The 27,813-nt window shown below is 43.1% G+C and overlaps 3 protein-coding genes across 4 annotated transcripts; 1 reads left to right on the forward strand and 2 right to left on the reverse strand.

Annotated features, from left to right (window-relative positions):
* Positions 1 to 332: 332 nt before the first annotated feature.
* htatsf1 (HIV-1 Tat specific factor 1) lies at positions 333 to 16,510 on the reverse strand. 2 transcript variants are annotated; one of them, XM_086177098.1, is made up of 10 exons: positions 16,263 to 16,510; positions 8,108 to 8,272; positions 7,306 to 7,525; positions 7,067 to 7,114; positions 6,797 to 6,951; positions 4,120 to 4,283; positions 3,937 to 4,033; positions 3,713 to 3,802; positions 3,474 to 3,611; positions 333 to 3,035 (listed from the first exon to the last, which is right to left on the reverse strand). In XM_086177098.1, exons 2-10 carry the CDS (start codon positions 8,270 to 8,272, stop codon positions 2,787 to 2,789), a joined length of 1,326 nt encoding a protein of 441 aa, XP_086033224.1. In that variant the 5' UTR covers positions 16,263 to 16,510; the 3' UTR covers positions 333 to 2,786. The 2 variants fall into 2 exon arrangements, with proteins under 2 accessions (XP_086033224.1, XP_086033223.1); XM_086177097.1 differs by lacking the exon at positions 16,263 to 16,510 and adding an exon at positions 9,037 to 9,100.
* LOC147216841 (uncharacterized) lies at positions 9,118 to 20,346 on the forward strand. The gene is made up of 7 exons (XM_086176622.1): positions 9,118 to 9,437; positions 9,570 to 9,694; positions 10,285 to 10,499; positions 16,164 to 16,385; positions 17,213 to 17,355; positions 19,089 to 19,300; positions 19,977 to 20,346. Exons 1-7 carry the CDS (start codon positions 9,294 to 9,296, stop codon positions 20,272 to 20,274), a joined length of 1,359 nt encoding a protein of 452 aa, XP_086032748.1. The 5' UTR covers positions 9,118 to 9,293; the 3' UTR covers positions 20,275 to 20,346.
* Positions 20,156 to 27,437, reverse strand: bnip1b (BCL2 interacting protein 1b). The gene is made up of 6 exons (XM_086177099.1): positions 27,349 to 27,437; positions 26,404 to 26,496; positions 26,236 to 26,327; positions 25,198 to 25,305; positions 22,240 to 22,358; positions 20,156 to 22,017 (listed from the first exon to the last, which is right to left on the reverse strand). Exons 1-6 carry the CDS (start codon positions 27,430 to 27,432, stop codon positions 21,821 to 21,823), a joined length of 693 nt encoding a protein of 230 aa, XP_086033225.1. The 5' UTR covers positions 27,433 to 27,437; the 3' UTR covers positions 20,156 to 21,820.
* Between the last annotated feature and the right edge of the window lie 376 nt (positions 27,438 to 27,813).

The following is a 27,813-nucleotide window of genomic DNA, read 5'->3' on the forward strand; positions in this document are numbered from 1 at the left end:
TTGTTTTGAGATATTTAAAAGCTTATGATTTATCATACACAAGTGCCCAAGTACTGTGTCCCTTATCAGTATTTCAGAGTGTGCAATTCTACTCCCTTATTCAAACACACAGCAGGTCTGTTCTCAGGAAATGTAGCTGAAATGTTGAAAATAAATTTAAAAACAAACAAATAAATGAATAAATGCATTTAAAAAATATATAGATGAAAATAATAGATATATATATTATAATAATATATTATACTATCTTACTTATATGTATACATATATGTTATAAAGATAATATATATACATATATTATTCTGAATATATGGCTATTCATTATGAAGGTTTATTCAAAGCCTTTATTCAGTATAATTATTTTGATGATACATACTGAAGTTCAAACACCCAACTGCTGGATCGAGGAGAAAAATACATTTATAATTAGGTAGTTGATGCGGTAATTTCATTTTTATTTCCAGTCCCTTTTAAAACACACACAATGAAAAAGACTTCATAATATAAAAAGTCTGATCACAACCCAGAGGTTTTTCTATCATTTTTCACCTCACTGTGATCGCAGCCGGATTGAAGACCTAAATAAAAACTTGCCAACTTATCAATAATACAAGCTGTGGTTTCAGGCAGAAGGCGGGCCGATAGAACACATTTATCTTGGTGCCGTTAATGGCCGAGATGCTACATATGTGATGCCGGTAAACATTAATAAGACATTAATAAGCCCTGGCTCTTTGGAGCATTTACTGTAAAAACGACCGCATGAAAGCAAAAGATGTCCGAGGAAAAACATTTTCTGCAACCAGATCCTGATTATTGCATCTAATTCAAAATGTTCGAAGCACAGATCACTGTAACCGTTGACCATTTACTCTCATTCACACGTCTGGACAATTCACAATCTCCAATGAACCTTCTGCATCTTTTGGAGAACCTGGAGGAAACCACGCAAACTCAAAACACAAAGGAATTGAACCCTTTGTAAACCAACACAGCACCAAATTCAAAAATATATATGATCAATAAAAGATAACTTTGGCAGGATCCCTTTTTCATACTAAATGCAAACTGGCATACATGGGGTGATGAATTTCAGCTGATTCATCAGTAGAAATGTCAGTTTCCGTTTTAGGATGTAATTGGAATTGTGTTTAAATGACTCATCCTGTCACAGGCTGTAACAGGATGAAGAGGAATAGACTTGGAAAGAAAGAAGCAACTTGTAAAAGAAAAGAGAACTTGAAGGCAGCAGGAATTCATCCACTCTTCTTTATCCCCGGGTGAATGTTTTTCGGGGCCGTTGGCATCCGGCGTGCTACGTCTATTTATTTGTTCGTTCTTCCAGTTCCAGCCTTTAGAACCTCATTCCATCCCCGCCTCCGTGCCGTCTTCTGGCGGCAGGAGAATCTGGATCGACGTGGGACGTCTGGCCGGCGATCAGGCGAAGAGCATCCATCGCCTCGCTGCCAAATGCCTTCCTTTCCTCCGGGCTTTAGAAAACTCCGGGGTTTGCAATCCGCCGTGTTTCTGTCTGACAGTCAGCTGTGATTTAAGGCTTTTAGAAATCCAGGTTTGAGAATGATGGATATCACATCCCTCTCTTCGCATGAACACACTTCCATGTTTTTTTTCCCATCCATCACTGGTTTGACTGGTTACAATTTTTTTTTTCAATTTCAACTGTTCTTTTTTTTTTTAATTGCTGGGAAGTCTATTAATTATCTGCACCGATGAAAAGTGTTTTGAGACTCGTAAGGTTTGATCCCGTAAGTGATTTTGTTTCTTGCCAATTTGTGCTTTTCGGAAAGTCTTTGAAATTTATTTCCGCAACTTTATTGTTATTTCGTAAGAAACTTTATAAAGAACGCCTAGCTGTAAAAACATTTTTTCTTTTTTTTTAATTACTTCACTGTTTGAAATGCTAAATACTAAACACATGCAAAGATCTACGTACGTGCACGCAGCAGTTGGGTTTAGCCTCCAATAAAATTCAAAAGAAAAAACGTTCTATGACTTCTCTTTTGCTTTAATTTGACAAGTTTAGCACTTGAGAGGTTATAATTTCAGCTCAGAGGAGCCCTTACATGTCTGGGTGGTGACATCAATGATTAAATTACTATTCTTAAAGCTATGGATATCAACTTGATAGTGTTTGTAAGCACACACTCACACACACACACACACACACACACACTTTAGATCGCAATACACTATTTTGAAGTTTAGTTCTTTCTAAAGTAAATATCCAATAGACATATTTTCAAATGTTTTACACACACATTTGAAAAGCCTTACTGCACACACTTGTTCAGTTTGTCAAAAAAATAGAACTATAACTACGTATGTAAAGTATTTCCAGGCTCACTCGTGCTCAGAGGCTCAACAAGAACAAAAGGTCAACGGTCCAAAAACAAAAAGAGAAAAAGGAGAGGAAGAACGAGGAAAAAGCGTCAGTGGAAAACACAAAGCGACGCGTGGGTGAACCTGGAGAGAAGGCTCCCGTGTGAAAAATCAGAGAAAATTCCCTTTGAATCGAACACAAGGCAGGATTGAAAAGGTGGTTTTGAAGAACTTGCGTGCGGAGAGCAGGTTTTCATTAAATTGTAATCCTGGTTTTGGCAAAGTCACAATTTATTACACTTTTTTTTTTTTAATATATATTTTATAAAACCTCAAGCTGTCCAAGGGGTCGGTTCCTTGTCAGCTCGGCACAGCTTTGCATCAGTTCTACCTCCATCAGGACTGTCTTAAACGGTCGCCAGGGGTACCGGAGAAACGGGTCGGCATTATGCCTCCTCCTCGTCACTTCCTGCCAGGCTGCTATCTGTGGATTTTGCTTCCTCTTCGTGTTTCTGCGGCAACTGCGGCGCCTCCGTTACAGGCCGCTGCTCCGTTTTGGGACGCTCTGTGGGTTCTGCAGCGGCGTCTCCCTCTGCTGGCTGGATCTTGCCTGCCTGCTGGCCAGGAGCGTCTCCCTCCAGAAAAGTGGACCAGCCCTTCAGGCGCTCCTCCCGCTCCCGCGTCGTCTCCTCCACCTGATAAGACGCGTAATAACATTTAAATACCACAATCTGTTATCAACACCTGGTATCACATCATCTACCCTGGATATATAATCACAGATAAATTGAATGTATTTTAATTCAACAATGTGAAGTGCACCAAATAAACACTGATTGCATTTTTTTGGGCCTAATTATTAATTGTTTCGCGTGAAATGCAGATCGGTTTTCAGAAGACATCTAAACTGAAAGCAAATCACAAACCTCTTGTGACTTTTTTTTTTTTTACTGGAAAAGGTTAGATGTTCCCTATCTTTTATCAGTACAAGTCTGGAACGGAGAACTGCAGTGTTACAGAGGTCGTAAAAAATGTTCATTTCATTTGCTCTGTGAAAAAAATCCCCTTTCTGCAGTTATCTAACGACCATTTTCACATTTGCGCTTCGTTCTCGTCTTTTCTCTTTTGAATACCTGATAATCTGTCGTCCCGTCCCACATCTGAGCAGAAAGCTGTCTTCCTCCAAACCAGCGGTTGTTGAAGGACTGAATGCATGCATCCGCTTGCTCCGGCTCTTTGAACGCGATGGACGCCACGCCGTCTGGATGTCTCTGCGGCACAAACATGTACGTCGCTGTATAATCTAATTCACACAAGATTCGTGGTGCTGTTTTTTTTTTTGTTTCTCTTTTTGTTTTTCTTGCGAGCTCACATCGAACAGGATGACCTTCTTGACCTCTCCGAATTTCTCACACTCCGTTCGCAGGTCTTCGCGGTATTCGTTCAACACCAGGGGATCTTCCTGTCGGAGGCAACGGAGATCGACAGACAAGTGTCAGACTGGGAGAGGGAGTTCTGTGTGTGTGTGTGTGTGTGTGTGTGTGTGTGTGTGTGTGTGTGTGTGTGTGTGTGTGTGTGTGTCTTTTCTTTGGGCACCTCAAAATCACTGGGATGGAACATGTTCCGAATGATGACAACTTTTTCGTGTCTCTTCCTCAGCTCTCCCTTCTTCTCTGGCCTCCAGTCCAACTGCCTACGACCAGGAACAGAGAACAAGAAAAACTGATGGATTTGTCTCCCGTTGATCCCCATCAGGGAATCCCGGGACGCCAAACGTACTTTTGCTGCTGCTGCATCTTCTTGCGGTAGTCTTTACTCTTTTTCTTCTTCTTGCTGGCGTCGTACTGGCCCTTCAGCTCAAACTTCGCCACTTCTACGTGCAGCCGGTAACCTCTGACCTCGGACTCGTCAATCAGCTGCATGGCCAGCTCCACCGACTCCCTCTGCACAGACGCACAAACATGTTTCCACAACGGCCGGTGTGTTAACGCAAACATCTAGGTCGAATCCGCAGCTCTGAAACACGAGTAGCCCGGACCCGTGCTCTATAAAAACATACTTGACAGGAGAATGTGTTGTGCGGGGGTCCAATGAGGACTCGTGTTATTTATTTGTTTACGTTGCTGTGAGCTAACGTAATGACTTGTTTCGGTCCCGAGGTATTACATTATCTGTTGATTAAGGAGGCAGGGAGGAGACGGACACGGACGTTACCCTGCTGTTCTGCAATAATTCATGTAATCACTCTTGTTCTTTGGAAAAACAAAAAACAAAACTCGGGTTCAACACATCCTTTAGGTTTATGGGTTCACGGTTACTTGGCTTCGCTCTGCGCGGTTTACGCGGGTGTTTGCTAGCGCGGACATTTATACCTCTGCGTCCGAGCGGCCGTGTCAAATTGTAATTAGTTTTGCTGGGCTCCCGGGCATCTTTGCCCGAGGGAGCTCGGTGAGGAAACATCACCCGTCAAAAAGATATTGATCAGCGGTCACATCTGCCGGCCGTTCGTTCGCCTGCAATTGACTGTGAGATAGCTTGGTTGATTGCCTCTGACGGACTGAAGGCTCTGGAAGAAGTGGATGGGATGAGCGATATTGGAGGCAATCGTGCTGCTGTCAAGACATTACTCGGCTTGACGGTTAATGGATCGTCGTGAGGAGAGAAGGATGGCGCTTAGAAGCAGCCGAGGGAGGGCGTGCAGGACGCCAGCTGTGAGACTGGGCAGGCCGAGGAAGCAGCACTCAAAGGCCGAGACTTCCGATTGCGGCGGAGACTGAAAATCATCAAAGAGAGGAACGTCGGTTCTTTTGTTTTGTCTCAGAAATCCAAAAAGCTTTGCAGAAAAATGGCGTTGGATCCTTCCAAAAAAGAGAAATGTACACAACCGTAAAGAAGGTCAGCAACCCCCACTGAGCTCTACTGAATTGTTTGCTCGTTCGGAGACCGGACTTAATGAACATTTTAATCAGTTTTGACGAAACGGTGTGAAGAGACTTTTGTGGCGGACGTAGATGGCTGAGCCACGATCGGCCGGGTGGAGTTACCATGTGAGGACCGTGACTTGTCGGGTCTCCTGTGGTCAGTGGGTGCAGACGGCAGTCGGGTCACAGTGGCGCACCAGACAATGGCGTGTTTGTTCAGTCCGACAACTATGCCTAAGTTGACCTTATAAAATGGATGGGGTGATAAAACTGTAGGATTTGCCTTAAGGCTATGGGACAAATCGCAAACGAATTCTGTGTAAACAACTGCCTCCCATTTCCTTAATGGACTGAGTGGATGAGAAATTGAGAATATGGATCGTGTCTCCTGGGGTGAAATGGTGCATAAGGGATTCTATGAAAAGTCTGTTCAGTGCTCGCATCTTCTGGGAATATTGGTTGCGGTCATTAGGAAATGATTACAGAATCAACTGAGAGGAATGACAAACTTCAAGATTGACAGATGTGTTAAGCATGCAACTCTTTGAAAAGTCCCAACTGTGAACATCACCAAGCTGCATGTGAAGCCAATCAGGGAACGGTTAGCTACTTGTTGGTACGCAGTGGTCGTGGATTTGAGGTGGGAGAAGTGGACGATTCCATTAAAGCCTGTCAGAATCCTTTGAATGGAAAAAAAAAACGCCGGTTCTGTGGCAGGCCGAACAGAGAAACGCAGCGGGTGGCACGGATGGAATCAATATATTGGACAAACAGCACCTCCGTGCTCAAATACGCTGATGACGACAATGCGAGTTTGCAGAGGTCTCCGGCAAACAGTGTCTGAAATTGAAAGGTTTCACATCCCAAGCAGCGGAGACGAGTGAACAGTCAACAATCCGGCAGCGTGTCTTAGAGTGGTTTTGTGGTAATTTTAGACCGATGGGAAAAAAAATTGATATTCTAGGCCTCAAACGGCTTTCGATGCTGCGCAAGCGTTGTTTGAAGAAAAAAATCCTTTACCTTGAGAGGGCGGTGGGAGTAGTTGCTCAGTATGATTTGTTTTTTTTTTTTATATTTTTAATATAAAATGATAAATATAGTTTAGCACACCAGAAGGATACTTGCAGGTTCATCTGTTATCAGTTAAATATGACTAGTAAAGAAGAGCAGATTGTTGACAGCTATAGGCCTGTGCTTTTGGTTTGATATAATTGCAATGGGTGACTGGGCCACCAGGCACACAGAGGACTCTGTTGCTATGGTAACTGCATGCACACTGTCCTCTCCAGGGGCTTCACCTGGCACAGCTTTATCTCCTCCACGAGGATTGTGAAGAGTTATTGATGTCGGGGGAAAAAAAACTTTAGATGAGAATTCATCCAATACTCATACCGCCGCCCTTTAATCGTCAGACCAAACTGTAGTTTAAATAATGTGTGTGTGTGTGTGTGTGTGTGTGGGGGGGAGAGGGGGGGGGGGGTCACAAAGATAAGGACCGTTTGACTGAAACAGAACCAAGGGGGGAAAAAACAGACCTTGAGATAGCAGCAAAGTCCATCCCCCTTCAGATTTCCTTCTCTGTCCTTGTAGAGTTTCACCTTGTACTCTTCAGTGATGGGGTCCCGCATTACGATACCGCACTTAGACATCAACTCCGCAAACTCCTCAGTGCTGGTGTCCGGGGGCAGGCCTGGCAAAAAGAGATCCGAGGAGGAAATTTAGCAAAAAAAAAAAAAAAAAAGGCGTAAGACGGCACTCAGGGAAGACATTCTTCCCAACAAGAGTGACACGACAGCAGCACGGACCTGACACGTAGACGTTCGTGTTTTTGTTTTCATCAATGTTGAACCACCCTGCGGACAAAAGAAGAGATTCTCTTTCAAGATATGTTTCGAAGAAATTCAAACACAAATAAAACTGTAGTCAAAACAAATCAGTTTGGTCGCAAGGAAAAAGGTGGAAATTTTCCGTGAGAAGAATTGATTCTAAGAGGGAAAAAAAATGACAAAAACGCCTCCTCTACTTTGTGTCAGTTTATCTCTACCTGGTTCTGCTTTCCTCTTTTCCCCTTTCTGCTTGGCTTCCTGTGCAGCAGGCTCCTGCTGGTCTGGCTTCACTTCTGTGGTGCAGTCCCCCGAACTCCCCTTTTGTGGGGGCTTGTTTTTACTTTCTGGGGCAGCTGGTGGAGCCTTGTTACCATCTTGATTTTCTTCCTCAGCGAAGCCGTAGTTGGCCTGGTAGGCCGCCATGAAGTCCTCTGTTATCTAAAGAAAACGCAAATTGAAGCAACACCAGAGGGGATTCTGATGAACTATGCAAGGTCCTACACTGAATCCTAGCCAGTGCAAATTCATTCACAACTGAACTTAATATAGAATGCATAAGATGACTTAAATAATACCCGTAGCTGAAATCAGAAAGCACACGCACTTAAGACTGGATTTCCCCTTTCTATCAACTTGTGACTTATAAAATTGGAAACCATGACTTCCACTGTATCCTAATGAGATTACAATGAACACTTAAGGGCCAGCCATTGAAATGTCTGACATTTTTCTATTGTTGTTGCATTCATAGCGCACTCTTTCCATCGCCTGCTGTCTTATTTTAACAAATTACTGAACTTCCTTTCACTCTCATGAACTGTCATAATAAGTGGACAATTACATATTACACAAAAAAACTAAGGCATCTTCAATCATCTGTGAAAACGTTGGAACTTTTAAACATCGTCAAGTATCAGAGAACAGCGTATGTATCTTTGGCAAGGGGTAACTACAGCAAGACACTTGACAGCTGAGAATAGTCTGATTTAAAATAAAAGTAGCCAGAAGAGAGGGCCATACTTTCGGGAACCAGGCCTTCTTCTCATGGTCCCAGTCATACACTGTTCCGTCCTCTGGGTCTGTGTAGGTGTACGGGTCAGAACCATCAGCATTTTTCTGGCCGTAGAGCTCCTGCAGCCGCAGCTGCTCCTCGAACTCTTGGTTGGCTTTTGAATCACCGCTCATCTACATCACCAACACATCAAAAAGGAGCAAAGCATAGCATTACAATGCATATCAAACAATTGAGAGCAGGGTGACATTGTAGAAAAAGTGAATAACAAAGCTCCTTTTTTCCTTTACTGTAAAATGTAGAACTGTTTAGGCAGAGAAAACAACATTAGAGTTTTTAATCTCTGCTAATCCTATTGATTCTTCATGCAATATCAACTTGACAATTTCTGATGTCGCCCGGTGATAAATTGGACTTGGCTGTTTCTGCATTGACTTAAGCAGAAAATATCGCAGTTGCCAGTTTCAAAATGAAAAAAGACTCACTAAAAGCCGTATGATAAGAATCTAATGTATTTATTAAATAGCCAGGTCTTTGTCGACGTTGATGTTTCGTCTCTCCAGAGTCAAATAGTGCTTATTAATGTCTCGTTAGCATATAAGTAACTGTTTTGGTCTGCTCTGTAGTGTTCAACTAGCCAATACACGCAAGTTTGAACGTAATAAAAAGCTGAACCTGTTGTAACGTGGTTTAATTTACTGACATGTAGAAACAGGTGAAGATCTGCTGGAGAGAATTAGGATCACTGAGCTTGAGTGTTTCCGACATGCCACGCTAGCTAATGCTACGCCTTACAATGCTAAAGCAGACAAATTACGAATCGAGGGCCGGAAGGATCACAAAACAACCGTTTAGTCTGGAGCCTAAACAGTATAATTCACTCCAGCTTTGAATATACTGTTCTCGATCAGTTTATTTTAAAAATCCGCCCGCTTACGTTTGAGCTCAGGTTTCCATCCGCGGAGACGATTGAATGAAATACTTCCGGTGTCAATCTGACATCGCGCATGCGCGAGAGTTGAACTAGAGGCGTTCGATTTATGCTAGTTTTTCCTTACTCCCCACGGCCGTGTGTACTTTAGAAACGTCTCCCCGCCCGCAATTTGTCCGAGAAACATACATCGAGCGCCCGGGAATGAACCCCCAATAGCCCGATGGTGCTAACTCGTCTGAAAATTAGGACACACTTTTGTCATGGCGGAGGGAAGCGGTAACGTTAGTCCAGTCAACCTTCCACCCGGAGACCCACAGCTAATTGCTATGATCGTTGAGCATCTGAAGAGCCGGGGACTTTTTGACGAATTCCGGCGGGACTGTCTCGCAGACGTCGACACGAAGGTACCAGCTAACCCCTCATGAACCCGTCGGGGTCAAGTTTGATCATGCCCCGAGCTAACGCCTGACACTTTCCTTTATAACTGACAGTTGTTTCGTTGTGTTTGGTTCGTATTTTGTGGTTCTCGTCGGCAGCCTGCCTACCAGAACCTGCGGCAGAAAGTTGACAACTTCGTCACGTCGCATCTGAGCGCCCAGGACTGGAAGCCGTCGATCAACAAGAACCAGATGAGGAACGGACTGAGACACAGCGTCGTTCAGTCAGTGTCTCCACTGCAAACACGCTCTGCTGCCACTGTGCGCTACTTTAACCACAACCCAACTCCACACGCAGGGTTTACCAACTCTGGGGAAATTATGCACACTTTCTACAAGTATTTCTCATTTCATAGAGGAAATAAAAAACAACCACGAAATCCCTAACACTATTTGCAATGTCTAACTTTGAGTGTCTTACCGGACTGAATCATTATTTTGTATCATTTTCCCATATTGTCTTTCACCGATCTGTCAATCCCTAACTAAAAAAAACATAACTTCGGTATAATCCTGCAGCCCATGTCAACATCTTAAGATACAGAATTCAAGGATTCAAAGTGTTTATCGTCAAATTCACATTTAAGAAAGTTGAAATTCGGATTCGGATTTTGCTGTGAAGCCAGACAGGGTTAGGGTTAAAGATGAGGTGCACATTTTAATTTTAGTAAAATCTCCCAACAGTTCAGTTAAATAATACAGAGGGCCATCAAAAGGCATCGTGATCGTGAACTGAAAAGAAGATGAATTTCTCCTGCACCTGCCCGACATCATGATGTAACCATCTGTTCTGTTTTTTTTTGTCTTGTTTCAGATCTGGCATGCTGGAGTCTGGCGTCGACAGGATCATCGCACAGGTCGTGGATCCAAAGATGAACCACACCTTCCGGCCACACATAGAAACCGCCATCCATGACTTTCTGTCGGCAGAGAGGAAGGACGAGAATGTCCCGACCTCCAACGCCCCGCCACTACCTGAACAAACAGAGACACAGGAGAGCCAGTTGCCCCCTGGCCCCAAAACCCCTTGAGACGTGGACGTAACTGGAGTGCGGTCTGATGGTTCTCGACACATAAATAAAGTCAGGGAAGTCTACGCCGCTCGCCTTTTGAAAGGCGGGGAATCGGATAAAGACACGGATGTTTCCTGCTTCCTCTGTTTAGAGAGGCGCCTCTGTGCTCTCACCGCCGAGCAGAGATGTTGTTTTGTTTCATGTGCGTGCCGTACGAGGCTGCTGCCACTGGAGAAACTGGACGGTTTTGAGCAGAGCATCATGACTGTGCTGTACAGGACTACTTTTTTCGGGGGGGGGGGGGGGGGGGGCGACTTTGATAATTATTTTCGAAGGAACTGTCTTTTTCATGTGAAGATCTGATGAGTACATCCAAAAGTTCTGTACCGTCTTATAAAGATTTGTCATTAAAAGTAATGAGACCCATGTAAAAGTTGCCTAGAGGTCTGTGTGTATATGTGTGCACATATCCATATATATTTACTGTTAAATCATTTTAATATGAAGAGGTGAACTTGAATTTTTGCTCTTCAATATTCTATATTTTTTGTTTTTCTTTTGAGTGTTTGCATTTATTTTTTTAACTTTAAAATATGCCAACTAAGTTAAAATTAGCAAAGGAATGTAGTCAGATCAATTTTACATAGAGATTTTACATATCCTCCAGTTGCAACAGGAAGGTCTGACAATAACAAGTACCCTGTAGTGCAGAGGGTCCCAACAGATCCTCAGGGCAGAAAATTCGTTAAACAAGCTTAGAGATGTTTTCCCATCTCCTCCAAACTTTACCCATCAATGGTACCATGAACCGCAATTCTTCACCCTCCCTTGTGATGTGATTTGTGTGTGCGTGTGTGTAAATCCATCCATAAAGGGGAAAAATAAGATTGTTACCTAGTAGTGCCACCAGATAGCACTGTTGCTACCTGGTAATCAGTCTTTTCATTTAGACTGTCATATTTAAAGTGGTGATTTTGATCCACGTTCTGCCTGATGCAGAAATCATAACATTGACATCAGGAACACTTTGTGCACACATCTCTGGAGTATTGTGGACTTAAGAAAATAGATGAAATTCTTAATCGGATTTGGATGGAAAATAACCTCAGTGTTCCATCGCGGAAAAACAAAGTTGCAAAATAAAGTCTATAACAAACGACGGCATAGACGAAGTAACTTCCTCCCCAATTAATAATTAAATTGCTTATCTTAAGTATCCAGTACATATTTTCTGTATTTGGAGATGAAAATGGTTGTTGATTATTTCCCCGAGGAACAAAAAAAGGCATTACTCAACATTCATCAATCACTAAATCCAGACTTATACTGCAGTGGGTCATAGTTTAGTTATGTATGTCTTAACTGCTTGCGAGATATTGATTTAACTGCTTGTTTTTGGCTGGAGACTGTTCCACATGTCCAGACAAATGTATGTTAGTGTGTGTGTAAATGTTCCCCTCTCTGGAATGCGTGTTTTTATAGTACTGTGTTATCATAAAATCATACCACATTAATTATAGCCATCCTTAATATTAATTTTTTTGATTGGATTAAGTGATGCAGGATTAATAGAAATCAATAATTTGATGTTTCCAAGAAAAGTAAAAGTAAAAAAAGACTACATCCAGCATTTGTAAATTGATAGACTGTTTAAGAACACTGTGAAAAGATCACGTGTTTATATTTTTTTAATTTTGAACAAGTAGAACGAGTAATCTGTCTGCTTTCCATTTTCTCTGCACCTATTCGGAGGGTGACGGGGGGGCGTGTATGTGTGAGTACATTTGTTTACATATCTATAATCAAGGGAAATGATTTGCACTTAAAAACCAACACTGTTGTCCTTGTAGACATCAGTGGTCACATGACCACTTGCTGACACAATGGCGATACAATAGCAAAACAGCAATGGACTCCTGGCCGTTGTCAGGTTTCTAGTCAGATCAATTGTATCACTTTGAGCAAGATGGCCACACACACACACACACACACACACACACACACACACACACACGTACGCGCGCACGCTCACATGCTCACACACCGATGCAAATATGTAGATGGTTGTTTACAACATGAACATGTGAGAGCGCAAGGGGGTCCTGCATGTGTACTGTTTGCACAGCGGTGTCTGTGCACGTCGATGTGCCACTTTGGGCATGTGAATGCACGTGCACGTCTGTGTTTGTGTATATGTGTTCGGGGTGAAGGGTCATTGTGTGGGTGGTGGTCAGGGGTTGTTTGAGGGAAGCAGTGGGATGTTGTTTTGAAGCAGGATGAGACAGCGCAAACGGGAAAGAGGCTGGGGGAAAAGTCCTACAAATGTCCAAACACAAACTAGTGGACGAATGTGCGTTTCCCAACCGGGCCCCTGCAGGCGGGCGGGGACGCACAACACACACTCACACATACAAACACATGGACACACACACGCAGACCCTTTCCTGTTACCTTGACCTTCCACCGCAACACACACTTATCCTGAACCACGTTCACTTCAGGCGTCTTGGATGCTGGGTTGACACGATGGATGTATGACGCATTTGTTTGGCTGGCAGGGAGACACGGAGGTCATCGTGTGACATGCGTGTCACCTGTCCCCTTCTGGATGTGCAGGGTCAGGGGTCACGGCCATCAAAGTAACAACATACAACCGCACAATTAGCCTGCATGCTTGGAAAGGAACTCGGACCTTGGACACACATACTGCACGTTGATGCCAGTTTTTCCAAGGATAGATAGGAGTTTAAGCTAATAACATATTTCATTTGGTATAGAATATTGTATTTAAGCCATATGTCTGACATACGGTGCCTTTATCCAGTTAAGTTGTTTATTTTAGCTGTCTCGTGATTTCGGTACATCCAGCTTCGAAAGGTAATTTTCTCACAAAATAAAGAGAAAACATATACAAGTCATATTTTCCTTGCCATTCAGTGGAAAACCTAGATAAAGATGCATCTATCATGTTTGTAATACAATAACAACCAATATAAGCTGAAGAATAAGATTTATTTTTTTTTGCGGAGAGAGACGCCGCACAATGTTTTCAACAAAACTAGCTCATTGCGACTCTATAGCTGTTCATAAGACGTCAATGAGAGCGAACGTCAAGTTAAAATGCTTAAAAACACTATGACATATTTTATCAAGTTTGTGGGAGCTCTATTTTCTCATTCATCTTCAAGCGTGTAAGAGAAACCAATGTTAAGTCAATTTTAATCAGCAGATGTTCCTTTTATAATCGGGGTGGATCGTAAGGCTCCTAAGATAGTGACATGAAGTCCGATATCAGATTTTCAGGATCCTTGGCCGATCAGCAAAATCTGTTTTATCACAACAAGAGTGGCTTTATTTACCGGTAATCGGTGGAGATATTTAAATTCTGTCTTCTGTCTCTTGCCAAAACATCACCCAAAGCACCTTTGTCGAGTTTAGGCTCCAAAACACCTTTTGAGGCTAAGCATAGATTTGATGACGAAAAAAATGCGTAAAAATACTTCTGTTAGGCTTCTGTGGTGCTCGGTTGGGTTTTGGGCACAAAACCTCCTGGTACGATTTTAGGCACAAAGGTTTAGTCACAAAGACATTCTGTACGGCTTCTATACTGAGAGGGACAAAAAAAAGAACTAACTATGGGTTTGGCAACTCTGGCACAAAAACACGGGGGTGATTTCTGTGACGCCTGTTTTTTTTTTTTTTTTTTTTTTTTTTTTATACAACAAACACATTTGGTTACTTTTCTGTTTTCTTTTTTCCTTTTTACAAAAAGACACAAAATCAGACTTGGTTGGGTTTTGGAAACGGTCTTCATTGTTTATCCTGAAAAACACTCGGCTGAGTTTGGACACAAGAACATTTAGTTGGGATTAGGTCAAAAACACTCCGTGAAAGGCCTGAAGAGGCTCTGCTAGGTTTCTTCGAGTGGATTAGATTTCAGCGCAAATCATTGATTTATATTTCCCCTACTGCTGGTAAGGTTTAGTCGTTTAAACTCTTGACCCAGTTTGGGCAAACTTCATTGGTTAAACTTCGGTTCGGCTGACCTCAAACACATTTGGGTTGGTGTTCGGTAACGGCTGTTTAGGTTTAGGCTCAGACACTGGGTCAGACGGCTTGGCTCGAACCTCCGATTTGAACTCATGTAACATGTCAGGACTCAACCGGCTGATCATCGCAGTCATGCAAATGTTCGGGTAGGAAAATACCGATGTGTTTACACAAACGAAAGGGATGCCACCTTTGTGACCCTCAAAACCGGCCGTGTTCTTAGCAGCCTCAGACACACTAAAACCAAATATGCAAACATTGGCATATTGAGGCGCTGAATTAAGACAGTGAAGCTAGCAATCATCAGTATGTCAGCATTTAGTGCAGCCTTGAAGCCGACGGCTCTCGGTTTTCTCGCAGACTAAATTAGTTTTCACAACCTTATCCTAAGGGTGTTCTTGTCAATGTGTTATAACAGCTCTACGAAGGAAGGCAAACGATACAGAAACTAATAAAATGCATTTTTTACATGTTATAAACCTCCGAGCCTTATCGGGAGCCGGTTAAAGGAATTATTATTTAAAAGTAAGTAAGATAATATCAGATGGCAGTCATGGCGTGAAATAATGATATTTTACCAGGACTGCTTCACATACTCTGGCTCTCCCTTTCACTCAGAGTACTCCAGATACGTTTCTCACAGCACGTCTCCCTGCCAAAAAAGCAGCTGCTAACTCTCAAACTCTCTCTCTATCGCTGCAGACGGACGGACACACACACACACACACACACACACTCACAAACGCACGCGGGCGAGCAAGTACGCGCACTTGCGCGCACACACACACACACACTCACACACACACACACACACACACACACACACACACACACACACACACACACACACAAACACATGCTTATACAGCTATTATAGTGAGGACATTCATTTACATAATCCAGTTCTCTTGACCCAAAGCCATAGGGTTAAGTGTCTCTTTCTAACCGTAAGGCTGACCTTGACCTGCACCCGAGTCCAACCTTTGATTCCAAATTAAATCCTCAGATTGTCCGGTCTGATTTGTAAAGCTGGGTTTTCTCGACTTCACGAGACATTACCCTTGGAATAATATTATAAGGAGCGATCCTGAGCCTATGCTTCGGACGCAAAACCCAGCGGGCCCTACTTTCGTGTCCCCTGAGTGAGTGTGTGTATTTTGGAAGCGTGCGCATGCATGTGTGTCCCCACAACACCAGAAATACTTTGCACGCACACGCACGCGCACAGGCTGGCGGGCTAATTGAGTGTGGATGTCTCGAGTGGTTGACCTCCGTGTGCCCCCGCCTCCCGCCCGTGGACGAGCACCTTATAAATCCCGTCTCTGGAGGGGTGGTGGTGTCAGCACCGAACTGCCTTTCATTTTTTTTTAATCCAAATTTTTTATTCATATTTAAAGAATAAATAAAATATCCGTTTTCTGTGATCGATAACAAAAAAAAAAAAAAAAAAAAAAAAAGAAATCGACTCCTTTGCCGAGCGCGTTCACGCCGCTGCGTTGTGATTGGTAGAGACACACGCTCCTTTCACTCAAGATCCCGTGAACGCGCAGCTCTTATAGGCTATATAGTTCCGGGCTCCGCGCGGCGGCCGCACTACCGGCCGCACATTTTACCCGCGCTGCCGCTGCAGGCGCGCCGAGCTCAGCCGAAGAGACGCGCGGCCAGCAGGCAGCCTCTCTCCCGCCCCCCGCCCCCGGTGTGTCCCCCCCCCCCGAGATTATGAACTTACCGGCCGTGTTCACGGTGTGCCTCCTGCTGCCGGCCTGCCGCCCGGTGCTCCCGCTGGATCCCTACGACGTGCAGGAGAAACAAGTGGCCGCGACGAAGAAGCGCCTGTCGCTGCAGAGCGCCGGTGAGTCCAAGCAACTTCCAGCTTGCGGGGTGGGGGTGGGATCCGGACGCTTTACACACACACACACACACACACACACACACCCTCTTCTCATTTTGCGTTATTATCCATTCTGCCTCTGAATCTGGGCCGGCTTGTATCGATGGCACGGAGCGGCCCAGAAACGTCCTCGGGATTCTACTGGTTTGTGAACACCTGCAAAAAAAAAAAAACACCCAAAAAAATAAAAAAAAGGGGACACGTGGCTTTCAGTTTGATTACAGTTTAATATGACACACACACGCATGCGCCTCTTTTTTGCGACTTCACTCTACTGTAAACAAAGTGGGAATTTTCACCGCATCCTCCGGATAGTTTACATTCCGTGCCGTCAGTCGGATGATCCCCGTCTTTCCTGCTCCCGTCGGCGGCTGTAATTCAATGCGCGGCTCCGGTACATTCCCTCCGTGCCAGCCGCGCGTCCCACGGCTGAACCCGCCGCGCTGCGCACCAGAGAGCCGCGGCGGGGAGGGACGGTCGAAGTGTGACCGTGAACGCAGCACGGCCTCTCCGTTCCCTACGCTTTTGCAGTCAGGACAATGCGGGAAGCAGAAATCGCACATTGTTATTTTTTGGGAAAGTCTAAAATGTGTCGTCTGGCGGGAGTCCCCTTAACATCTCATAAAAATACGATTTAATCCCGCAGTTCAAATTACAAAATACATTAGGAGTTAACGTGGTTGCAAAGTGGATGCGGCGCATTCTCCTTTGGCGTGTGTGTGTGTGTGTGGGTGTGTGTGTGTGTGTGTAGTGGACCATAAGTCTGACTGCCCCCCTCTCCTCCCCAGCGGAGATTCAGAGTTGTCTGGTGGGTTCAGGGGATGTCGGCTGTGGGACCTTTCAGTGTTTTAACAACAACTCCTGTGAAATCCAAGGCCTGCACCACATCTGTCTGGCTCTGCTGCACAATGCTGGGCGCTATGACTCTCAGGTGACCTCACACACACACACACTCACACACACGACTTTCATTTCAAGGTCAGACATTTCTTTTGACCATAGGGCGCCTTAAGTGCTTGGAGGCAAAAGGCTGGAAGGAGTGATAACACATGTGGGGTCAGTAGAAATGATAAGTCACTAAAACGCTGCAGCCTTCTGTGATTTGATTGGAGGCAGGCATATGTGTGTGTGTGTGTGATACACACAGTCATGATGCTATAAAAAGTTATAGGCAAGCAGTATTCAAGCGCATTCATATTTGTCTCTTAGTCCCCAGCCAAAAGTGTGTGTATGAGTCAAGCTATATTCCAAAAAAATGTCCTTATTGTTACTTTAATTGTAAACCAAGCACATTGAAAATAAATTCTTGTCCAGTTTTCGAAATTAAAAAAACAAAACTAAAACTCCCTTCAAGAGTGTGTTCCTTCCCCAACAGACTTAATGTTCTCAATAAACCAGAGTTTATACAAAAAACAATTATAATCTCGTAGTGGCCTGGATCATACACTTTCCTTCTTTCCGGTATTTGAATCACTAGAGCAGGCCTGGCCAACCTGTGGCTCCCAAGCTGCATGCGGCTATTAAGTTCATGTTGAATTTTGTGTTTATGTGTTTTTTACTCGTGCAATCACGTGCCGCTCCAGTTTTCTTCCCGCACAGCAAAAAAGAAACACACAAAGACAAAAATCGACATGGATGTAACAGTCGCATGTGGTTCGGGAGCCACAGGTTGGCCAGGCCTGCACTAGACTGTCTATCCTCAACTAGAAGGAGCCAACATCTTGTCCCGAAATATATAATCTCTTTAATCAAACTCACCATTCGTTGACAAAACACCAGAGGAAACATCACAGAAAGTGCAGAAGGTCAGAAGTATCCCCAAGGTTAGCAGAGATGTTGTTGCATAATCTCCATACATGAAAAAAAATAGAAATACATGTCAGCAACAAATACCTGTAAAAAAAAAAAAAAAACATAGATTACGGTTTAAAATAACCACTGGTATGGATTATCTTATTATGCAGGTGCAAGTGATGTTTTTGCTTCATCTTTCTGCTTGGAAAGTTAAAGTAGCCAGGTATCTGTTAGGATGAGTGAGAGGTTCTGGGGATCCCTGCCAGGAGGCACAAACACACCAGCGTCTAATGTTGTGCTTTAGTGACATCTAGCGGTGAGTGTAGATATTGCAGCTGTTACATTCGCAAACAGTAAAGAACAGTTGTTGGTCCGAAGATATTCAATATCATACACAACGATTTCCCTCTTTTAGCTGCGGCCTTGACAGTAAATGCAAAATTAAAAGAAAAATCACCCGGTCATTCTGTGAACGGCAAAGAGTTTTCTTATGTAAGATTTTGCAGTGATTGACCTGCCAGCCCCAAAAACATTAACAGCATGTAAATACTGTGTTGCACCGGTGTGACCATACAGCCTGCTAGCACACAGGAAAAGATGCCGCACTCACATAATTCAAGGCTTTACAGAAAAGGTGATGGGGTTACTGGAAGAAAACCTGCCTTCTGCCTAGATTTTCAATGATTCTTCTGACAAAACCCTTTTTTTTTTCTGGTTTCATTGGTGGATACACTTTAAAATGTGACATCATCTATAACTCCTGCATTGCTGATTAAATCAGCATTTAATAACAAGTGTTTACTGGGTCAGATTTGACAGACATAGCCACCATTGTTCCACTGACGCCCCTCCTCTTCCTCCTCCTCTCAGGGTAAGTCCTTCGTGAAGGATGCGTTGCGCTGCATGGCGCTGGGGCTGCGGCAACGCTTCAGCTGCGTCAGCCGCCGCTGCTTAGCGGTGAAGGAACTGGTATTCTCCCTCCAGAGAGAGTGTTACTCCAAACACCAGCTCTGCCTGGCTCTGCGGGACCACATGGACACCATGGGAAGTCTGGTCCAGTTTCATCTGCTGTTCCCCCCCGGGTATGCACGCACACGCACATGCATACACACACACAAACACACACACACGCAAGGACGCTGTCAGGAAGCTTCAAACAATGACCACAAAGATAAAAGTGGCGGCTGAAATCTAACAGTTTCTTAGTGAATTGTCATATAACCTCAATCTCACTTTATTATTTCAGCTGAAAATAGCTCAAAGAGCAAGTAAATAAGTTCCTTTGGGAAAAAAAAACACTGGTTGTACTTAAGAACACAAGATTGCAAACTGATGGAAAGCAAGAGCACCAAATTATCAAAACGTGACAGGACCAGAAGCACAGCTTGGCTTTGGCCCATTATCTACCACAATTTATGAAATATCTCAAATTCTGAAAAAAATAAAAATAAATGGAGATTGGCCGGAGAATAAGCAGGAACATAAAGTTGAATGTAATTAAGATATATTTACAAATATTTTCTTTTCTAAAGTAAAATCCACAATTCAATTCATTGCTAAGGTGCTTATTGATGTTTCTATACAAGGAAGAATCCTTGAGTGTATATTGAGACAAGCTTCATTGAACCAATGCAAACTGTACCAGTAGTTAAAAATGTCCCTTCAATCTTGTATTATTACCAAAGTAGCCCCCAGGTATGAGGACATTTTGTTGAATCAAAATAAATTTTCAAAGCATTATTACTTGTGTGCCAGCAGGCCTTATGTAGAGCTCATCAACTTCCTGTTGAGTTGCGGGGACGAGGTCAGGTCGTGGGTCAGCCGGCGCCTGCAGGGGCAATGCGAGCAACACTGGGGGGCACTGTGCAGCAGCTTCACCAGCAACTGTTCCCAAAGCCAACCGGCAGCCTCGCAGCCCGCCGCCACCTCCACGCCCACCACTTTCCTGTCCGTCATGTCGCAGAGGCGTCTGCAGCAGCCAACCAGAGCGGCTGAGGCAGAGGGCAAACACGGGTCTGGGTCTGTGGGGTCCAACGTCACTGCCTCAGACAGTTAGGAGTTACAATGACAGTGCAGACAGGGTGCACACAGATCATGCACTTAATCTTATTTTATGAATAACGTTAGAAATAGAAGTAGAGTTTTTATGAGATGCCGTCTTATTTAATCTGTAAAGGGTTTGCTTTTTATTAATATTCTTCTTTACAGCTGACTATACACGGATGAAAATCAATAAGCTACCTCACAGTCAACCACAGTGGCCTCGACAAGTTACAGACTCACTAAAGTTTATAAAGATTATGTCTCCAGCTTAAGTGCAGCTGATGACTTGACGTCAGAATCCTACCTATTTAATTTTCTTTTTTAATAATATATGTATTATAGGGTATGTTGTGCATCATGCAGTAGTTTAAAACAAACATTAAGGGCTGGGCAACTCATCGATAGTTGGAAAATATATTATTGTCTATATGATATCCTGAGATTTCAATTGATTACAAAGATATGCAGTTCCCCTGTTCACATCCAGGTATGAGTCATTTTCAGGTAGTAAACAATGCCTTTTAATTTAGCATAATCCTTGCTCATCTTGTTACACGTGTCTAATTTGATTAGACTCCCATGAATTTTTTTCATTGTTATTTAATAAATTTAATTAATAATCTCTGAAAATGAGAAACAAAATAAATGAACACGAAAAAACCTGGTACATGACGTATATATAAATAGCGGTAACTAGTAATGGTAAAATACATATAATTACAAAATATTATCTGAAAATTATTAATAATTTATTATTAAGAATTTCAGAATTCTTATTAATTGTTGATAATTGATATGGCAACACACATCTGTTAACTTATTTTTGTTTTTGTGTCTGACATGTGATCCTAAACAGGTGTAACAACATGTATTGATAATACAATGCAGGTCCGAGTGCTGTGATTCTGATTTTTGTTTTTAACATATATTGCCCAGTCCCGGCACAGTCTGCAAGGAGCAAAGCACTCTTTTAAGTTATGACGTGTTATAAATATGTTTTTAAGTTCTATCACATTTCATTCACATCCCCAGTTTTCAAGCTACGTTTTGTAAGTTTTTATTTAAATGACTGTAAAAAATACATTTATAAGCAAATCTAAATAAACCTAAACAATATGACTAGACAGAGGTGTGTTTATTAAATGAGACCTGTCCTGTAAACGATACACTTATGGCGTCAGTGTGTATTCTGCCTCCTACTGGTCCGTTGATTCAAATTCCCTTTTTTTACGCGGTTTAAGATGACAAACCAGATGCCTAGTTAATTAGACACATTAGTAGGTCAGTGATCCATGTTTACAAGGCACAAGGTACACTCAGTAACTGTAACTGCCGGGATATCTCCTGAAAGTGGCACAGAAAACTAATTGTTTTCTAATTGTGACGTTGTTTTTACTTGAGGGTTCAGCTGGTGCTCTGTAGGTTCATTTTTGTAATTACCCGTTTTACAAACCGATGTGTTGCATACTGCTCAGGCTGCCCGGGAAGATGTCATGACTTGGCGTGAAAGTCCAGTCTCTCCTGTCCGCCATGCCCGATTTATGTAATGGCTTCTTAAGCTAAATGAAGGGGAAGAGTCGCTTCTTCAGTATGTAAAGCACTGTGGCGAAGAAGAGCGCCAGGGCCAGGAAGATCAGTAGCTTGTCTGTCATCTCCCGTCGGTTATACTTGAGGATCAGCTTCCTTCCGAGGTGGATGGTTCCCGTCATGTTTTTGAACTCCTCGTTGGTTTCCTGCACCGTCCGAGAGGATGTGGCTGCCATGACGGGGGAGATGCATTCAGTGTTAAGAGGCAGGAGTAAACAAAACTCTGACCGCGGATCGAAACGTCAAAAATCCAAACGTCAACATGTTACTGCTGTAATTTCTCTTTAAATCAGTGATAAATTCTCTGAGTAAGCTGTTGGAAAATCCCGAGCGGAATTTGACCATCAACCGGACAAGAGTGAACAAACACAGCGGAGAGGTCCGGCCGTACCAAGCGTGCTGATGCTGTCCTCGCTCTGCTTCACCTGCTCAGCCATCATCCTGCTGATTGACATCAGACTCTCGGTAATGTTGCTGCTGGTCTCCACCAGGCTTTCTTTAGTTGCCTTCCTGCAATGAAAACATACGATTGAAAACTTTTAAGATAGAGTGCCTTATTGTGTGGTGTCAGGGATCAGGTGGAAAAAAGTTGGCCTGTGCAGAGGGTTGCGTCAGGAAGGGCATCCGGTGGAAAACATTAGCCAAAACCAAACATGCGAATCAAACCTAATAACCAGATCATACCAGATCGGTCGAGGCCCGTGTTGACCAATGAGTGGAAACTGGGCTACTACTGGTCAAATAAGGAGAGGAGGAAGGCCTGTTCGGAAGCAGAGACAGAAGAGGAAAAGCAAGAGTCTGGGACTGAGAGTAGAGACTTTGAATATTGGGACTATGACAGGAAAAGGTAGAAAGTTGGTCGACATGATGCAGAGAAGGAAGGTGGATATACTGTGTGTCCAAAAGACTAGGTGGAAAGGTAGTAAGGCTAGAAGCTGAGGAGCAGCCTTTAAGTTGTACTATCATGGTACTGACAAGAAGAGAAATGGAGTAGGAGTTATCTTGAAGGAGGAGTTTGTTAGGAATGCTCTGGAGGGGAAAAGAATGTCAGATAGGCTTATGAGTCTGAAACTGGAAATTGAAAGTGTGATGCTCTATGTTGTTGGTGACTATGCCCCGCAGGTGGGATGTGAGTTTGAAGAGAAGAAGGAATTCTGGAATGAGTTAGATGAAGTGATGCAGAATATCCCCAGAGATGAGAGAGTGGTAATTGGAGCAGACTTCAATGGACATGTTGGTGAAGGCAATAGAGGGGATGAAGAAGTGATGGGCAGATTCAGTACACGGGATAGGAATGCAGAGGGAAAGATGGTGGTAGATTTTGCAAAAAGGATGGAAATGGCTGAAGTGAACACCTTTTTCCAGAAAGACAGGAACATAGGATAACTTATAACAGCAGAGGTAGGAGCACACAGGTAGACTACATGTTGTATAGACCAGGTAACCTGAAAGAGATCAGTGACTGCAAAGTAGTTGTAGGTGAGAGCACAGCCAGACAGCATAGGATGGTGGCTTGTAGGATGATTCTGGTGACAAGGACGACAAAGGCAGATCAAGAAGACAAAGGCAGAACAGAGGACAAAGTGGTGGAAGCGGAAAACGGAGGAATGTTGTATGGTTTTCAGGCAGGAGTTGAGAAAGTGTCTGGGTGGTCAGGCTGAGCTTCCAGATGATTGAACAACAACAGCTAGTGTTATCAGGGAGACAGGTAGGAGAGTACTTGGTACAGAGAAAGCGGTTAGCAAAGAAGAAGTGGGACACTGAAAAAACTGAAGGGAACCGACAGGAGTACAGGGAGATACAACATAAGGTGAAGATAGAGGTAACGGAGGCAAAACAAAGATCGTATGATGACTTGTATGCTCAGTTGGACAGTAAGGAGGGTGAGAATGATCGATACAGGTTGGCGAAACAGATAGATAAAGATGAAAAGGATGTACAACAGGTCCGGGTGAATGAGGATAGAGGGAAATGTATTGACAGATGCTAAAAGAGTGATGAGAAGATGGAAAGAGTACTTTGAAGAACTGATGAATGGGGAAAATGAAAGAGAGGCAAGGGTAGAAGATGTGACTATTGTAGACCACAAAGTAGCACAAATTAGTAAAAGTGAAAGCAGGAAGGCATTGAAGAGGATGAAGAGTGGAAAGGCAGTTGGTCCTGATGACATACCTGTGGAAGTGTCGTGGAGAGGCAGCAGTAGTTTCTGACTCGATTATTCAACAGGATCTTAGAGAGACCAAGTGTGATGGTGCCCATTTTTAAGAATAAGGGGATGTGCAGAATTGCGGAAACTATAGAGGGATAAAGTTGATGAGCCATACAATGAAGTTAAGGGAAAGAGTGGTGGAAACTAGGCTGAGAGCAGAAGTCAGCATTTGTGAGCAGCAGCATGGCTTCATGCCTAGAAAGAGTACTACAGATGCAGTGTTTGCTTTGAGAATGCTAATAGAAAAGTACAGAGAAGGCCAGAGGGAGCTGCATTGCGTTTTTGTAGACTTAGAAAAAGCATATGACAAGGTGCCAAGAGAGAAACTCTGGTATTGTATGAGGAAATCTGGAGTGGCAGAAAAATATGTTAGACTGGTGCAGGACATGTTTGCTAGCTGTGAGACAGTGGACCGGTGTGCTGTAGGGGTAACAGAGAAGCTCAAGGTGGAGGTGGGACTCCATCAGGGATCAGCACTGAGCACCTTCTTGTTCGCAGTGGTGATGGACAGGCTGACAGATGAGGTTAGACAGGAATCTCCATGGACCATGATGTTTGCAGATGACATTGTGATCTGTAGCGAGAGCAGCGAGCAGGTTGAGGAAAATCTAGAGAGGTGGAGGTATGTGCAGGATAGGAGAGGAATGAAGGTTAGTCGCAGCAAAGCAGAGTATATGTGCCTGAATAAGAGGAACCCGGGTGGAACGGTGAGGCTACGGGGAGTGGACATCAAGAAGTTGGAGGATTTCAGGTACTTGGGGTCAACAGTCCAGAGCAGTGGAGAGTGTGGAAAAGAGGTGAAGAGACGGGTTCAAGCAGAAAGCCAGAAAGGAAAGATCTACAACACAGTGGTGAGACCAGCGATGCTGGATGGCCTAGAAACTGTTACAATTATGAAAAGACAGGAGGCAGAGCTAGAGGTTGCCAGGCAGGAGGTCTCGAGGAAGACCAAAGACAAGATTTATGGATGTAGTGAGAGAGCATATGAAGGTAGTTGGTATGAGAGAGGAGGATACAGAGAATCGGGTTAGATGGTGAAGGTTGATTTGCTGTGGTGACCCCTAAAAGGAAAAGCCGAAAGGAGAAGAAGAATGAACAATGTTTATCATTGTGCGAGTGAGAGCAATGTGAATACCTGACCTCTGCCTGGTGCTGGGGGCTTCCCCTCCGAGCAGCAGCTCATCCTTCTCCATGTTGTCTATGGACAGTTTACAGGCCAGGTTGGCTTTCCGCCATGCTGTCTGGTTACTGGAAAGCAAAGAATACGTGCATACTCATTTTCTTCACTGAGGTAAAGTTTGGTTCTTGAACATTTCTGGTTGATTCGTTTAAAATGAATGATTTAATTGTGACTAAATCGTAAAGGAACATAGCAACCTTTTGGTTAATTTACATGAATCACTACAGGTGGTTCTCACTTAATGACGACACGGAGTTACGACAGGCTTTGTGATAATATTAAAATGCGCTGGCAGCGGTGTTGTGAGTCAGTATGTATTGTACGCACTTACCCGCGCTTATAATTGGTCTATATTCTTGCAAATATAAACATTAAAGGGAAAAAAAGGTAAAATAGCACAGTAAAAATTGCCCATATGTATGCAAATACTGTACGTTGATATGGGAGAAATGGTGTTTCGCTTAACCACAGACCCCTTGAAACATAATCCTGTTATTGAGGACCACCTGTAGTTAACATAGTCACCTGAAACTAGCTCCAATTCACTGACCTTTCCAGTGCTTTGATTTACAAAAAAAAACAGCATAACTAGTAAATCGTGGATCAGTAATCAAACTACTAAACTCATCATGGGAAAAATGTCTCTTCAGAGGAGTAAACCAGATAAACCTGAAGTGATTGACACTTAACCACAAAATCTCATTCACCTGGAAGCACCTGTTTAAAGAGTCACCTGTGTAAAACTACAATGCATCAATGGTGACACTGTTTGTTTGGCTGTGTTTTTAAGCAGGAATCAAAATAGAAGCAAGAGAGACCTGTGAGAAAACTGCCCGCCAACCTCAATAGTGTTTTGGCCAACAGTAGTCTTTGTGATTACTTGTAAACAAACCAAATTCTACAAACACACAACACATAATAATTTTTTTGTTATAAAATAAGACACTCATGGAGGACCGTGACAGTGTTCAATTCAAGGAGTGCTTCTTTCCATTCACCTGAGCATTTGCCGTCGCTGGCTCTCTGTTTCGGCCTGGATCGCTAGTCGGTCCAGCTCTCTGTCCTGCTCCTTGGCCATCTGCTCCAGGTCCTGCTGACGACAGCGTTAAGTTTAAATCAGGGAAAGAGTCAGACGGCACACAGCAGAAGCAGGATGTATCACTGACCTGAATTCGGAGTCTCAGCTTGTTGAACTTCTCTTTGACCTGAGAGTTGAGCTCCATGAGGGCAGACTGGGGTCCAGGGCAGTCTCGGATGTCCTGCAGGACGAATGGATGGATGGACGGACGGACGAATGGGGTCACACACACACACACACACACACACACACACACACACACACACACACACACACACACACACACACACACACAGACCAATTTGCACACATATGCAAGCAAACACATTGAGGTGCACGTGTAAAGTAATAAACCAAACAAATATGTTATGGAAAGTGTTAAAATACACAATCCATCACATTAATTGAGATTATAATTGTTAGCAATATATTGAGGAATTTATTTCTAATTCCACAAGTTCCTCAAACTGTAACACATGTCTTTGAATTTCTGATTTATATAGGTATAGGTTCTACTTTAATGGGGTTTCAACAAAAACGCGAACCACTGACTGCATTTTTGAAACGAGCATTTCCATTTAACACTCGCTACAGTGAATCAAGAAACAAACAGTAACAAGTAATCAACTGAAAATCTACATTAGCTGCTTTAAATTACCACTACTTATATGACTTTATGTGTTGATTTAATTTACATGTGTATTGTAAGGTATTGAAACACCCACAATTTGAATGTGTCGGCTTGAACATTAGCTGAATTACTGTTATACAGAATTGGGTCGTTTATTGTGTTATACAACCGATATTTTTTGGTCATTATTTATCCATCATTATTTATATTCAACATGATGTTTTAGACCAGAATAGAAATAATCCCCCCGGAAATGAGGACGTTTGTACCTTTGCGTCGATAAATGTAAGCTAACGCTCGCTGCTTTACAGGGCATTTTTCATATAAAAGAAATAAAAATTACTCTGGTTCGAGGGCAGAAAACAATTATCAGCAAAAACAAGTTTTTGTCCTGGTAGGTACCTGAATGACAGCCTTGATGTCCAAGTCATATTTTATAATTTCTTGGGCACAAATTCGAACATGTACGTCCCCGAACGACGCCATATTTGATTCCCGACGGAAAGCCGGAAGTGCCATATTGAACGCGCTTCGCGGAAAAGAAAAGATAAAGACTTAATACAACTGTATGTCCTTTGAAAGAGGTATACCAACTAATTTGTGTGGAAATGCTTAGAACAGTACAATTCCCTAAACTCTCAAGGATTTCAATCTAAATGTTTTCACAAGTGACCTGTTTCTGAAACGTTAACGTAAGACATTGTGTGTTAATTCAGTAGTATGTCTGCGTGTTACTTTACAACAGTACATAAAATTGGCACTTCCATCCGAAAAGAATATATGTATTTTATTTTTAGAACAATTTTTTTTCTTTGATAATGTTAGTGTATGGATGAGAATATGACAGCTTAATTCTATTTTTAATAG

This window comes from Fistularia commersonii, chromosome 29 (genome assembly GCF_037954325.1).
Source record: "Fistularia commersonii isolate RoL2024-O1a breed Wild chromosome 29, RoL_Fcom_v1.0, whole genome shotgun sequence".
NCBI lineage: Eukaryota > Metazoa > Chordata > Actinopteri > Syngnathiformes > Fistulariidae > Fistularia > Fistularia commersonii.

What these genes read in the sequence shown, in the direction of transcription:
- bnip1b (XM_086177099.1), bottom strand. Translation starts at nt 27,432, where the DNA reads ATGGCGTCGTTCGGGGACGTACATGTTCGAATTTGTGCCCAAGAAATT. An exon ending in AGCTGAGACTCCGAATTCAG is followed by an intron (nt 26,328 to 26,403) that starts GTCAGTGATACA and finishes TGTCGTCAGCAG; the next exon opens with GACCTGGAGCAGATGGCCAA. An exon ending in CAGCGACGGCAAATGCTCAG is followed by an intron (nt 25,306 to 26,235) that starts GTGAATGGAAAG and finishes TTTGCTTTCCAG; the next exon opens with TAACCAGACAGCATGGCGGA.
- htatsf1 (XM_086177098.1), bottom strand. Translation starts at nt 8,272, where the DNA reads ATGAGCGGTGATTCAAAAGCCAACCAAGAGTTCGAGGAGCAGCTGCGG. An exon ending in GACTTTGCTGCTATCTCAAG is followed by an intron (nt 4,284 to 6,796) that starts GTCTGTTTTTTC and finishes GCGTCTGTGCAG; the next exon opens with AGGGAGTCGGTGGAGCTGGC. An exon ending in TCCATCCCAGTGATTTTGAG is followed by an intron (nt 3,803 to 3,936) that starts GTGCCCAAAGAA and finishes TGCCTCCGACAG; the next exon opens with GAAGATCCCCTGGTGTTGAA.
- LOC147216841 (XM_086176622.1), top strand. Translation starts at nt 9,294, where the DNA reads ATGGCGGAGGGAAGCGGTAACGTTAGTCCAGTCAACCTTCCACCCGGA. An exon ending in CCTGTCGCTGCAGAGCGCCG is followed by an intron (nt 16,386 to 17,212) that starts GTGAGTCCAAGC and finishes TCTCCTCCCCAG; the next exon opens with CGGAGATTCAGAGTTGTCTG. An exon ending in CTGGGCGCTATGACTCTCAG is followed by an intron (nt 17,356 to 19,088) that starts GTGACCTCACAC and finishes TCCTCCTCTCAG; the next exon opens with GGTAAGTCCTTCGTGAAGGA.